At 34.1% G+C, this 13097-nt stretch overlaps 1 protein-coding gene across 7 annotated transcripts in view; it reads right to left on the bottom strand.

The window, feature by feature from the left end:
• LOC106472435 (RNA-binding protein Musashi homolog Rbp6-like) overlaps positions 1-13097 on the bottom strand; it is a 240342-nt gene that overhangs the window by 223663 nt on the left and 3582 nt on the right. For all 7 annotated transcript variants that reach the window (XM_022401773.1, XM_022401767.1, XM_013933108.2 and 4 more), the window contains exons 4-5: positions 1588-1672; positions 1243-1284 (exon numbers count right to left, since the gene is read on the bottom strand). In XM_022401773.1, the coding sequence (XP_022257481.1) occupies positions 1243-1284; positions 1588-1672 (127 nt within the window). The remainder of the gene's footprint in view (positions 1-1242; positions 1285-1587; positions 1673-13097) is intronic.

Here is a 13097-nt window from a genome sequence, read left to right as displayed (position 1 = left end):
TGACTGTGGAAATTCTATGTATTGCAAAGTTGTATTGAGAAAGAATAAACTAGTTTTATTTAAGAAAGGACTTGTATCGCTGAAGTTCGTCGGGAAGAATTTATACTGGAAATTAGCAAACGACCAGAGACGTAACAGTATCATAAATGTGATGATTACATAAAAGGAAATACCATGATGTTCAAATAATAAGTAAATAACACACAACGTAATGATGAAAAAAAGAACACGCCAATACCGTGATGTTCAAGTAATAAATAAATAACACACAACGTTAAAATAGATATAAATTAAAAACATTTTTAATTCAGGCCAATTTATGGCCTCTAAAATGTTGACTCTACATGCTTCGACGTTTTCCACGTCATCATCAGGAAAACGTGTAGTCAATAATGGTTGGAGACAGCTTGAATGGGTAATGAAGAAAAACTTTAATATAAGCTATATTAAAGTTTTTCTTCATTACCCATTCAAGCCGTCTCCAACCACTATTAGTCTCAAAGTGGGTTCCTCGTCATCGAATATGTATAGTCAATATTTTAGAGGCCTGAATTAAAAATGTTTTAATTGTATATCTATTTTAACGTTGTGCGTTATTTATTTGTTATTTTAACATTATACACAAGTACCAAGAAAACAATACGCGACATTCGTTTCTGTGCAACATCGGGTTGTTGTACTGTAATGGTAATGTTACCACTAGCCTTCAAACTCAAAATCTAAACTGCTTTCGTTGTCCTGAGGATGTTTTTATCTATTTTCCAAGTTTCAAGTCTAGTTAAACGTGGCACTCCGGTTTTTCTTGTATCTCTCCGCTTGTAAAACTAGTTCCTCGAGAGAACTTTATTTCTACATCCAAGGAAGTTCGCTTTTGTAATATATACAGATAGCAAGAGAGAAATTTCATATTACCATGAAGCAAACTGCGAACTCTCCCTTATATCAGATATTTAATTCAAATCTTTGAACGCAAAGACTCATTCCTTAAAATAGCGGCTTAAGTGTAGTCAAACATTTGCTTACATTTGACCTCATATTTATCTCCGAAAAAATACAGTTTGTTAATAGGTCACTTTAACAAACTGAAGATGAGTACTCAGATAAAATCGTGTTGCTGTCTGTAAGCATGTCACTGTAGATTACACATGTGAGTTGTAGATACACGTACCAGTTTGTTGTTAAGAAATATTATTTCCCTAAAATATATAGAGTTTACTTAGAAATAACAACTTTCTGGCCTACCTTTGGGTGTGCTCGTTTGGGAAATGCTATCTTCGGATCTATCTAAAAATAAAAATAAGAAACTATATTAAGAAATAATATCCAACTTCGCGAAAAACTCTGTGTGTGAAAGTTAGATATTTCTAATATTCTCCTGTTTACATACTTGTTACGTGAATGTACTGACCTGGAGACTTGAAAAAAGAAAGAAAGGAAAATTTGAAAAAAGTATAAGCTTTTTTGGTCCTCATAACATTAACGTTAAAAAAGTGAAATTTATATCTGAATAGATTCAGGATAAATATCACTGATAATTGTTGTTATTGTTTTTTCAATACCACACTTGTTCTTTTTCAGCAAACTTACCTTTTTCCCGTCAAGTTCGTGAGGTCCGTTGGCTAAAACTTTGTCTACACTATTGGGGTCAGCAAAAGTTACGAAACCAAAACCACTGTAGGAAAAGAAACTGGAAATTAGATAATTTCTAAACATGCTATTGCTTTCGTACTGTCTGAAGGACACAGAAATATCTAAATACACAACAAATATTTGTTAGTTTGTAGATTATTCAAATCATGTAAATATTTCCTTATAAGACGCATTAAGGCCCTATTTTTAATAATTTAACATGTATAATAAAAAAATATATACCACAAAGTAATTTCGTATGTTATTGCAACTACAAGTTTAATATAACATTATTTTGAGGTAAAATGGTTCTTGGTATAAAGATAACTTAAACAAATAAATATTACCAAGTATTCTGTCAGGCTTCCAACGTAAGATAGCAAACATTGAAACAATATTTGGTTTCTTTTTTTTTTTTATCTTACTGTAATTTTTTTTTGAAAATATCCACGGAAATTTTCTGCTCGTTATTTGCATGGTACATAAAAATATTAAAGAGAGTTAAGAAAGCACTGGTTTCCTGTCTGAGTTCACAAAGTATTGGGTTCATGACATAGTTCAGAAAGTACTGGTTTCATGTCTGAGTTCACAAAGTATTGGGTTCATGACATAGTTCAGAAAGTACTGGTTTCATGTCTGAGTTCACAAGGTATTGAGTTCATGACAGAGTTCAGAAAGTACTGGTATCATGTCTAAGTTCACAAAGTATTGGGTTCATGACAGAGTTCAGAAAGTACTGGTTTCATGTCTGAGTTCACAAGGTTTTGGGTTCATGACAGAGTTCAGAAAGAACTGGTATCATGTCTAAGTTCACAAAGTATTGGGTTCATGACAGAGTTCAGAAAGTACTGGTATCGTGTCTAAGTTCACAAAGTATTGGCTTCATATCTGAGTTCATAAAGTATTGGCTTCATGACAGAGTTCAGAAAGTACTGGTTTCATGTCTGAGTTCACAACGTATTGGCTTCATATCTGAGTTCATAAAGTATTGGCTTCATGACATAGTTCAGAAAGTACTGGTTTCATGACCACAAAGTACTGGTATCATGACTGAATTCAGAAAATACTGGAATCATGACTATCCAACATAAGAACGGATTGATACATATCATTTCGACAAAAGAAAATCCATCCTGTTTATTCAGTAAACATCATTTTATATAAATGGTACAATTCCAAAATATCAGCGATACACTGACTTGCCACTTTGCTATGACCCTCATCCCATCTATGAAAGAAGTTGTATTACTTTTCACCACGATGGTGAACTTAACTTGATGTGTGTAATCTTTACAAGATGCCGGAATGTCTATTTCGATTATTGCTCATTCGTTTAGAACAGTGGTTCTCAACTGTGGCGCAACCTGAGAGGCCTAGTATTGCCGAAAGGAAACGCGAACTATTTTAGAACAGTTCTAAAATAAACCAGGTTGCTTGGGACGAATAAAATCTTAAAGTGTTCGCTAACGGTGGTGAGAACATGGATAGATTATTGGCTTATATATTTTCTTATGTTTGCATTGCTGGAATAAAAACTGATAAGTTAATCGAACAAATGAAAGACAGTGAAAGGTCTCTTAAAAAGGCAAGCCTATTTCTTTTAAATTAAAATTATTAAGTTAAGAATAACATTTACGAACAATAACTTTGTTTTTTACAGATAAATAACACTCACATTGAGGGGACGGCGAAAAAATTTTTTTACTTAAGGGGATTTGGGGATGGAAAAGGTTGGAACCATTGGTTTAGAAGCATTCTTTGTACAAATTCATACATATAATAATGTGAACTTGGCATGCTATAAACTACAGAAATTGTAAAAGGTGTTTTATTTTATTATAGCCCACTCGTTTATGAGTTTGGTCTGTAATAATCTACAGATGCCGAATACATGGCGAATACAAGATAAAAGTTCATATTAAATGTGTTTAATCAGTTCGGAATCCAATGAATTTATTGGCCAACAGTAACGATAAAGTCACTATCGTACTCTTTGAATCAATTTTGCACAACATCGGCGCTATGGATTGTTGCACTATCGTCTTAGGAAAGTAATGTTCACTGGGATACAAATACAGCTTTAGTGAGTGGACTTGAGCAACAAAAACATTCAGGTAAGCAATGGATATTTTTACCCCTTTTTTAAAGAAATCAGAGGGCCTTTTGTTATCTGCTAGAACGTTTCAAACATTGTAACAGCAACTTGCTCTGCCGAAACAACAAAAGTAGGGGCGTGTGATTTCTCCGTATTTTTAATCTACTATCAGTAAACAAAAGGTGAAACCTAAATAATCAGACAATATCACACGATTTCAGTAATTTTCAGCCACCCATTGTTAACAGTATGCACCCTAAATGTCCCTGAAGCCGTATTTTCCTCTGGGTTGTTGGCTACAGTATAACACTTCCTATAATCGATAGTAATAATCGAATCCTGACTATTGTTATAGGAATTGCTCAATTTATACACGTTCTGACGTCTTTTGCGCTTTACAACCCTGCCTCAGCAATAAAAGTTTTACTTATAATGACAGAAATGAAAGAAAGTTTTTACATCTGGCTTTATGCTTTCCATAGGTTTTTTTTTTCATATTAGGGTAACTTTGATGTTCACAAAGTGCACAGTCAATCAAACTGAACATTTTTGTGCGAGATTTAGTTACTGCTTTGCATCAAAATACAAAAAAAAAGACAAATCACAATTAAGCGTTAAGTCACGTGTTTAAGAACACAGCAACGTTTCTGCAAACCGTGAAAAATTATACATTCATACATTTGTTTTGGAGTAGCTTTGGAAGTCTGTCAATATGCGTGCTCCTACATTGACCTCACTAACCTCCGTCACAACCTACTACAATGAATATTAATATGTAAAGCAAATGCTTAATCGTAGTCATCAGAATGAGCACGATCAGCGATGGAGAAATTACATACAATAATAACGTGGAAGATTGCGACTAATACTTCACGTAGTGTATATTTTTTAGGTTTACAATCTGAAGATTATTCGGTCTAGTTCTAGAATATACTGTAAGGGTTACAGTATAAACGCATCTTCACTAGCTCTACTTTAATGAAAAGGTATATTTCCTAAATTCATCATATGCTTAAAAAAAAAAGAGTTACATTGTAAAATAGTTCTTACTTCCAGTGTTTAGCAAATTATTTAGAAAATGGTGGGTGGTTTGCCTGATTTTAGTGTGCAAGATTTACAATATAAAGGACTAATCTTGTGAAGTTTCCAATTACAGCTTAAAGGAAATGTAATCATGGTCTTACTTAAGAACAAAACTGCTAGTTCAGTAGAAACGAAAAAGCAAGTTTTATTGATCGAAGGTCGATTTCAAGTTAATAATCATTAAACTTTCAAGTGCCTTTAACTACTGTTCTTTCTAATGACGGTTCACTGAGCCAAACTTGCCATGATCATTATAAACATTAAATTCTATCAGCAGATAAGGTAGTTAGTACTCTTGTCCATGTGTGTTCTTATAAAAAAAGACAGTCATCTAGTGGGATTACACATATTATTTTGCACAGCAAGGACAAGAAGAGTTATAAATGAATATTTTTAGCTTAAAACTATATCCTTCAAACGAATCAAATTCAAAATAAAATCAGTGGCCAGCAAGCATCTAATATATACATATAAACCTGGTCTACCTGAAAGAGTAATTTGATTTATCTTTATCTGCATGGAATGCTATTCTGTACATGACTACTGTAATGGGTTTCTCAGGGACACTACACCCTGAAAGTTGAAGGAAAACAGGTTTCTTCATATTTTCACAAATTGTATTGTCACTAAACCAGAGATTATATATTTTAACTTTTAACAAAATTCTTAAATCAAGCAATTCAGTTTAACAGCACACAGTTCTTTGGGCACAACTGTTTAACTCACTCGTAATTACTAACCTAAAGGCCAACATTCAATCAACCATGTTGGGTTAATCCCTTTCTCTTCAACTTGTAAGCTCTTTCTCCTTGGATTAAATGGTTGTAATGTATACGTAAATTTTTCATCTTGACATTAATTAGACCAAGTGTAGATCTCGTATATAATCTAAAGTTTCTCACGTAAATATTACCTTGCTAGGCTCCAGTTTGTATTCAGATTTACAATATAAAACGTCTTGCGTGATAGGATATCTTACCCTGTTCTTGGGTGTAGTTCAAGACTTATAATACAAAAGATATATTTACTAATTCTGATGTGTTTCTCAAAACTTACTAGACAACGGATGTCTTGTCTGGTTGTGGTATATACTTATGATACAAAGAATATCTTGCCTAGTAATGGTGCGTACGTAAAATACAGACGATATATCTTGGTTAATTAAGATGTGCGCGTCCAGACATTCTACACATAAAGCCTTGCCTGGTTCTGGTGTTTTGTTCAAAATTAGTAATGCTGAAAATATATTGCTTGCTTCTGGTATATATTTCAACATTGGACTATATTACCACGATAGAATGATATAAATAAAGAAACCTCTTATCCTATTCACTGTTTGTTAAACAACTGTAGATATCTTGTAGAGATTTGTGAAGAAAATAAGTCAAACAACAGGAGTTAATATTACAATTTCTTTTGCAGGTTAAAAAAGAAAATAACAACAACGAATAAACAAGAGCCTTCTGTGACGTCCCTCAGGCGGATCTTCCTATTAGAAGTAAAAAATTACTTCTAAAGATCACGCACATGTATTCACACATAGATAGATAGATATTCTGTTAACGATGGGGAAAAAATGGATTATTGCCTTTCGAGGAGCCCCCAGTTAGTTAAATGTGCAATCTTCAGAGCGGTTCGAATGCAGTCCTCTGGGTAAATACTTAGAAATAAAGAAAGTAATCAAAACGGAGAATTTGAATATTTGCGACACTTGCAAACAATAAGATAAACCAGTGTGTTCCACAAATCTGATGCTTCAGGTTACCTGCATTGTTTAAGCAACACTTGGATATAATACATCAGTACATTATCATCATAAATGTGTAACAATGTGTAAAATAACTGAATTATATTTTAAGAATTTCTTTTTTTTGTTGTTGTTGTTTCCTGATAAGCTTTCACGTCGTACTTGTTGCATTAATGCTACGTTTCATTTAGACGAAGCCGGACAGAGTCTAATAGCGAGTGTGTTGGTTTATAAATCTGAGGATTTGTGGCTCACGTTTCCCTTCAGCAAAATTTTACTATTTGGTCAGAGTAGGCGAAACGTTGGCGACGAGTGCTGTGACTGACTAACCTTCTTCTTTCTAGTCTATCAGTCCAAAATTAGGAACGGCTAGCGCAAATAGCCCTTGTGTAGGTTTGCGCAAGTTTCTGAAAAAAAACAAAAAACACGTAGATGAGACGGCTTAATCTGAATTCATGTATATGCATGAAAATGTAAAGCTTTGCGAGTGTATCTTCCTTAGTTCACGTGTCTTCCGGTAGGAGAGAAACTTAACAATACTTTTGTGGAGCCTGAAGTCAGAAGCGTATATATTTTTTTCCATTTTTGCAGTTCATCCCAGAATCATCAAGACACACTACCTTCTGTAGCTCGGACTATGGTAATCCAAGCTATCACATATTTTCAATGGATGTGTTCTACTGGACTCTTACTTCACATACCAAATTTCAAGGCAATCCATTAAGAAATACCTGAGCTATACCATTTCCAATTTTGATTGAGTTTCATCATTTTTTTCTACGCACCAAAGTACGGAAAAACATACTTAACTTTTATGGTATTTTTTTTCTAATTTGGTAAACTAATACATCTTTTCAACATACAATAAAGTCTCATTTGATGTAAATATAAGCCACGTGTGCAAAAAATTATTCAACATGGCTAATTTAGAGCAGCAAAACTATAAGGTGAAAGGACGTGCAGATACATAAGTAGTGATTAGGCCAAGCAAACTAGATTAGCAGTTCCTAACTCAAGTTTTCAAAAGAATCATACGGCTGGACTGTTATTATTCAGTGCCAACTTTTCAGCACAGATTTACTAAATTTTGTGAAATTATTCTAATTAAAGAGCGTTTAGGGTTACGTGATATTAGCTTAAGCAATTAGCATAAATAATGATGCTTGATACAGCTGTACTGATTGCATGGGGGTGATGACAAGAAACTGTTGGCCCGGCATAGCCAGGTTGTCAGGGCACTCGACTCGCAATCTGCGGGTCGCGGGTTCGAATCTCCGTCACACCGAAACATGCTCACCCGGTGTCCGGACTAGGACGCCAGTCCTACTCCCGGATACTCACCTTCAACAGAATTTGGAGGTGTGAGAAACACCCTACAAAACTACTACAAGAAACTGTTAATCCAAATTCTATGGCGTTAGGTTAGGTTTGCAAAAAGGTTTCTGCATGTGATTTAAAAGAATGGACTCAAAATTAGCTGCCAAACTGTTACCTACACTTATAGAATTGATAATACTTTTATAGCAAATATTCATTCATTAGTTAGCCAGGCTGCATTTCTTGTTCGACCTGGTGGGTAAAACAAAAAACGCAGCCTGGCTAACTAATGAATGAATATTTGCTATAAAATTCTTATCAATGCTATAAGTGCAGCTACCATTTCGGCCGCCAATTTTGATTTCATTAATTTAAGTCGCACACTCAATCATTTTTAGTCGCACCTTTTTTTCACACTTAAGGTGTTTTTTGGCAGTGCTGTTATATATCACATGATTCAAATATTTGTTTTGATTAACCTTGATTTTCAACATTTAAAATACGTTTTTTTTTCAAGAAATGCGAAAACTAATAATAAATTGGCCAACAACGATTTATAAGCATCATGAAGTGGTTTATTCTTAGAAGAACGTACTACATCGTCTTCAAAAATTTCCAAGTTATTATTATATTAGCATAATGTGCTTCCATACTCAAGCAATTGTGTAGACATTAATAAAATGCACTGTGGAGTATCATAATGCACTAAATCTGGTTGATAGCCATATCTTTTATGACTCCCCTAAATTAAAATAGTTTTATAACCTTGTTGGTTGCTTATAATATTCTCCTATCCCCGTATTTATTGTCCACGTAGACGATTAGACTTAGACAGACCTGCTGGATGACCATACTTTTCTTAGCACACTAGTATGTAACTGATAGATGATCGTACTTTCATAGTGAAGCTGGACAGACTCTACATGCCCTAAAACAACATTCTTTTAGAACTGATAAACAATGTTACACTTCTAATTCATTTGGACGAGCAATCTGTTTGTTTTTTGTTGTTGTTTGTTTTTTGCGCAAAGTTACACAATAGGCTACCTGCACTTTGTGCACCGCGAGGAATCGAACCCTGGATTTTAGCGTTTTAAGTCCGTAAACGTATCGCTGACTCAGCGGGGGGGGGGGAAAGACTGAAAGATAAGACTACCGTAAATCTACCAGAATAATATAATTTGTAAGTATTACTTTATATAATTAAAAATAAAGGTTTTATTGAACTAATAGTCCTTTTCGAGTCCATTCAATTATAGACTCTGGCTGAATGAACATACTCTTAAATCCGCATGGGTGACTTAATGCAACTAAACAATCCAGCTTTGACAGTCCAACTGAACCGAAGAAAGATACTTTCATTTTCAAGGACTATTCTTTTTTTTTTTTTTTCTATCGGAAAGCTTTTACTAAACTAGCTTTATAATATATAACTATGCCAAAATCTACAGTATACCCTCAAGCAGTAACTAAGTTGCTATGGCAACGAGCTGACACATCACTAGAGCTTCACGCTCTATACGTCCTTAAAAACCGTGTCAGCTTAACGATTTTGTCAGTGTACTAATAACGCACGGAGTCACCCTAACTGGCACTGAATGGTATACGGGGACTGCTAAGTTACTATAGAAACAATCTTAACTCATCAGTACAACACTCTTCATTCTTTATCATCGCCATCATACATCCCTGATGAACATTGTCTCAACAGTGTAACATTAATAACGAATTTCTATTCCAGATTTGTTTTTGTTTTTAGTTTGTCTAAAGCAATGTCATTTGATTTATTAAAAGTTAACGTTTTGAACAGTGTATATTAAAGCTTTTGATGTATTCCGAACAGCTACAGAGTTGACAAGTTACTATAGCAACGATTTTAAGATATCGCAGAAGGAGTACCCTCTGTGTTCCTTAGCATTATCAATAGGTTAACGGTTCTATCACTGTAGAAAAAACTACACAGTATCCTAAAAGCAACTGTGCGAGTACAGGGACTGATGAAGTATAGTGTAACACACTCTGCTTAGTCAGCACACTAGTCTACACCGTACTCCTAGCAACAACTGAAAAAAACTGACTGACAAGTATCAGTAGTGCAACCCACTCTACATTATTTTGTATCATAAATAAATTAACGGCCTAGTCATCAAAGTAGTCTACACTGTACTCCTAACAACAACTAGAAAGGCAACAAGAACGGCAAAATTAACAGCAAAACTCCTCATTCCTTAACACCATTAACAGGTTAACGGTACTGGTATTATACAAAAGAACTATATGGTGCATACACGCGCCACTGGTAAATCTTGTACCAATAGGGAAAGGTTATTATAGCATATCAACAAAATCTCTGTAGTAGTTCAGTGTAAAATTCAAAAGTCAATCATAGTTTGGCTAAGAAACACAATCCGGTATTGATAAACCTAGATAAAACAAGAGTTGTTTTAAAATAACAGCTATTTTACAGTAGTTGCCAATCTGATATTACAATATTGTAATATGTGAGTGTAAATATATGAATTAGCGTTTGTTCTACCTACACAGTTGTCTTTATTTACTGGATTCATCAGTATTTTGTATTATAGTACTGTTACATACAATTTTGTGAAGCCTGTTATACTTATTTGGCTGATGAAATAATAAAAAATAAATCAAATGTAAAATTCAAATATGATTCTCAAACAGCCTATTTTTACAATAGTGAACAAAGAAAAAGGATATTAAATTACTGTAATAGATGGTGACATAAAGATGATATGGATAAATACGTATCAGAGCATAGTATATTTGATTTCAATTTCGACATACGTTTTGAACGTATTATTCGAATACATAAGGAAGGTTTTGCGTGTTAGAGGACACTGTGCAACGTAACAATCTATAAGCAACTGGTACAGTCAGTTCACGTAATACTTATACCTCATTTACTTTATAAATGTATGAATTAATGTACAGAATTTGGACGAAGAAACACTTATACAAAAATATTTAATTTGACCTTGTGTCATCATAAGCTTTCAGAACAATACCAACTCAGTTTTTCAATGGAGAGTCAAAGTTTTGGAGTTTTCAACATGAATATCTCACTATTCTCACATTTACTCAAGTATATCAGAGAAGGACAGCGATTTCGAAATTCAATTTCCATAACGTTTCGATGAGACTGATATCGAGCAAGACTCGATGAAAAATGTTTCATTATACGTGACAAACCCGTTTATAACAACTATTGAAAGCAATTCCTTCTTGAAAGAAAAATGCTACGTCATAATATGAACCAGGTCTTCGAGTGAGTAGATATTATCCTGTCTTCTTTGCAATGATTGGACCAAGTGTAAACTAAGATGATGCACCCAACTCCATTATTGAAGTTCTTGCACCTGTAACAGGTGCGCAATTTCTTGGGCTGGCTCCATACATACACAAGGAAAAAAAGAGCGAATGTTAATTCTTCTGATCAAATCACTTTTTTTCCACTGTTTTTGAGTGAAGCCCGGCATTGCCAGGTTGTTAGGGCGCTTGAATCGCAATCTGAGGTTCGCGGGTTCGAATCCACGTCCTACCAAACATGCTCGCCCTTTCAGCCGTGGGGGCGTTACAACGTCAATCCAACTATTCGTTGATAAAAGAGTAGCCCAAGAGTTGGTGGTAGGTGGTGTTGACTATCTGCCTTCCCTCTAGTTTTTCTCTGCTAAATTAGGGACGGCTAGGGCAGATAGCCCTCGTGTGGGTTTGCGCGAAATTCAAAACAAACCAAACTGTTCTTGAGTCCACCATTTCTTATCGTTCCAACTCTGTGTGCACAAACTCGCGTTTTTCGAAGTGATAAATCAGTGTCGTTGCTCTACTATGGTCCCAAAATGACCAGGCTCGCTTTTCTAGCATTGGTTGATGGTGTCCAATTCAAAGTTCCTTGGCTATTATTGCTTTCCTATTTCGTATCACAATTCTCTATAAAATGGTCTTGGTGCCACTTTCACTCTTATTTTACCAATTACAGCACTAGTTGTTGACACATCCACAATCTGTGAAGTGTCGATTACAGAAGCGACAGCCAGCCGGGCCTCTAACTGTCATCACCTTTTCGAAGATTGTTAGATCCTTGTTAGAAGACATAACATCTGGAACTGAAGAACACCGGAGATTGTTAATCATTAAATACACAATTCTAAGCACTTGGAAATTATATTAAAGTTCGTGATCAAGCTCGTGTTTTTAAGAGGGAAAAATTTCCATGCTCGTACTGAAACTAGCAGATGTTTTAATTTTTCTCGAAAATATAAATATATAGTTTGTGAGTCTACTTTCTTCTAGTTCAGGACTTGCTGTATATAAACCATTGTATATTTACTTACAAATATAAAATGAATTTCTTCTTCAGAACTCAAAATGTACCATAGATCATCTCTTTTTATTGCACAAAAATAAATAACACAACTATAAAGATCATAGGTAATTCACGGTTCAGAATATACCATTAATCGTCTGTTGCCATAGATAAAATACCATAGTTTTTTGTGGGATTAGAATGCAATGTGAACATATTTCTGTAGTTATTCTGAAGTATAGTCGTGATCGAAAATATTGAACATAGTTTTTTTCAGGCTTCAAAACATGCCTTAGATAATCTTTCATGATCAAAATACAGTTACTTCTTCAGGGTTCAGGTAATAACACACGTGTTTAAAAAATTTAAAATGACACTAAGTTATTTTGGACTCAAAACATACAGTAGTAGTACTAACTTCCGATCAGAGCAAGCTATGTAGTTAGAAAAAATTTAATAATCAGTACCATATGTTGTTGTTTGGTGTTTTGTTTTTACTGTGACTTCAATTTAAAAATAAGCTTCTGGATAAATTGACAGTTATTCTTAAAAGTTATAAAACTATAAAATAACAGTTTTTCAGTAGTATTTCGAATCTAAATATAGCGGTTGTTATTATCGGAAATATTAAACAACATATCTTGTAACTTGTATTTCTTTCAGAACGAATGTTAAATAGACAATGTGTTTTATTATGTAGATGTGAAAATAAATATAAATTAAATATTTTTTATTTAACTTCAGGACGTACTGTAAAAGAGTGTTATTACGATATCGTAGAACGTGAACATAAACATTTATGAACGAAATAGTTTATTAATGATTTAAAAACGTTTTATAATACAAATATATAATAACCCAGCTCCTTAAAATTTCGCGCAAAGCTACACGAGGCCTAT

The sequence above is a fragment of the Limulus polyphemus genome, unplaced genomic scaffold (genome assembly GCF_000517525.1).
Source record: "Limulus polyphemus unplaced genomic scaffold, Limulus_polyphemus-2.1.2 Scaffold120, whole genome shotgun sequence".
Classification (NCBI taxonomy): Eukaryota; Metazoa; Arthropoda; class Merostomata; order Xiphosura; family Limulidae; genus Limulus; species Limulus polyphemus.
The sequence above is the reverse complement of the archived record's forward strand: the minus strand, read 5'-3'. Positions and strand labels throughout refer to the sequence as shown.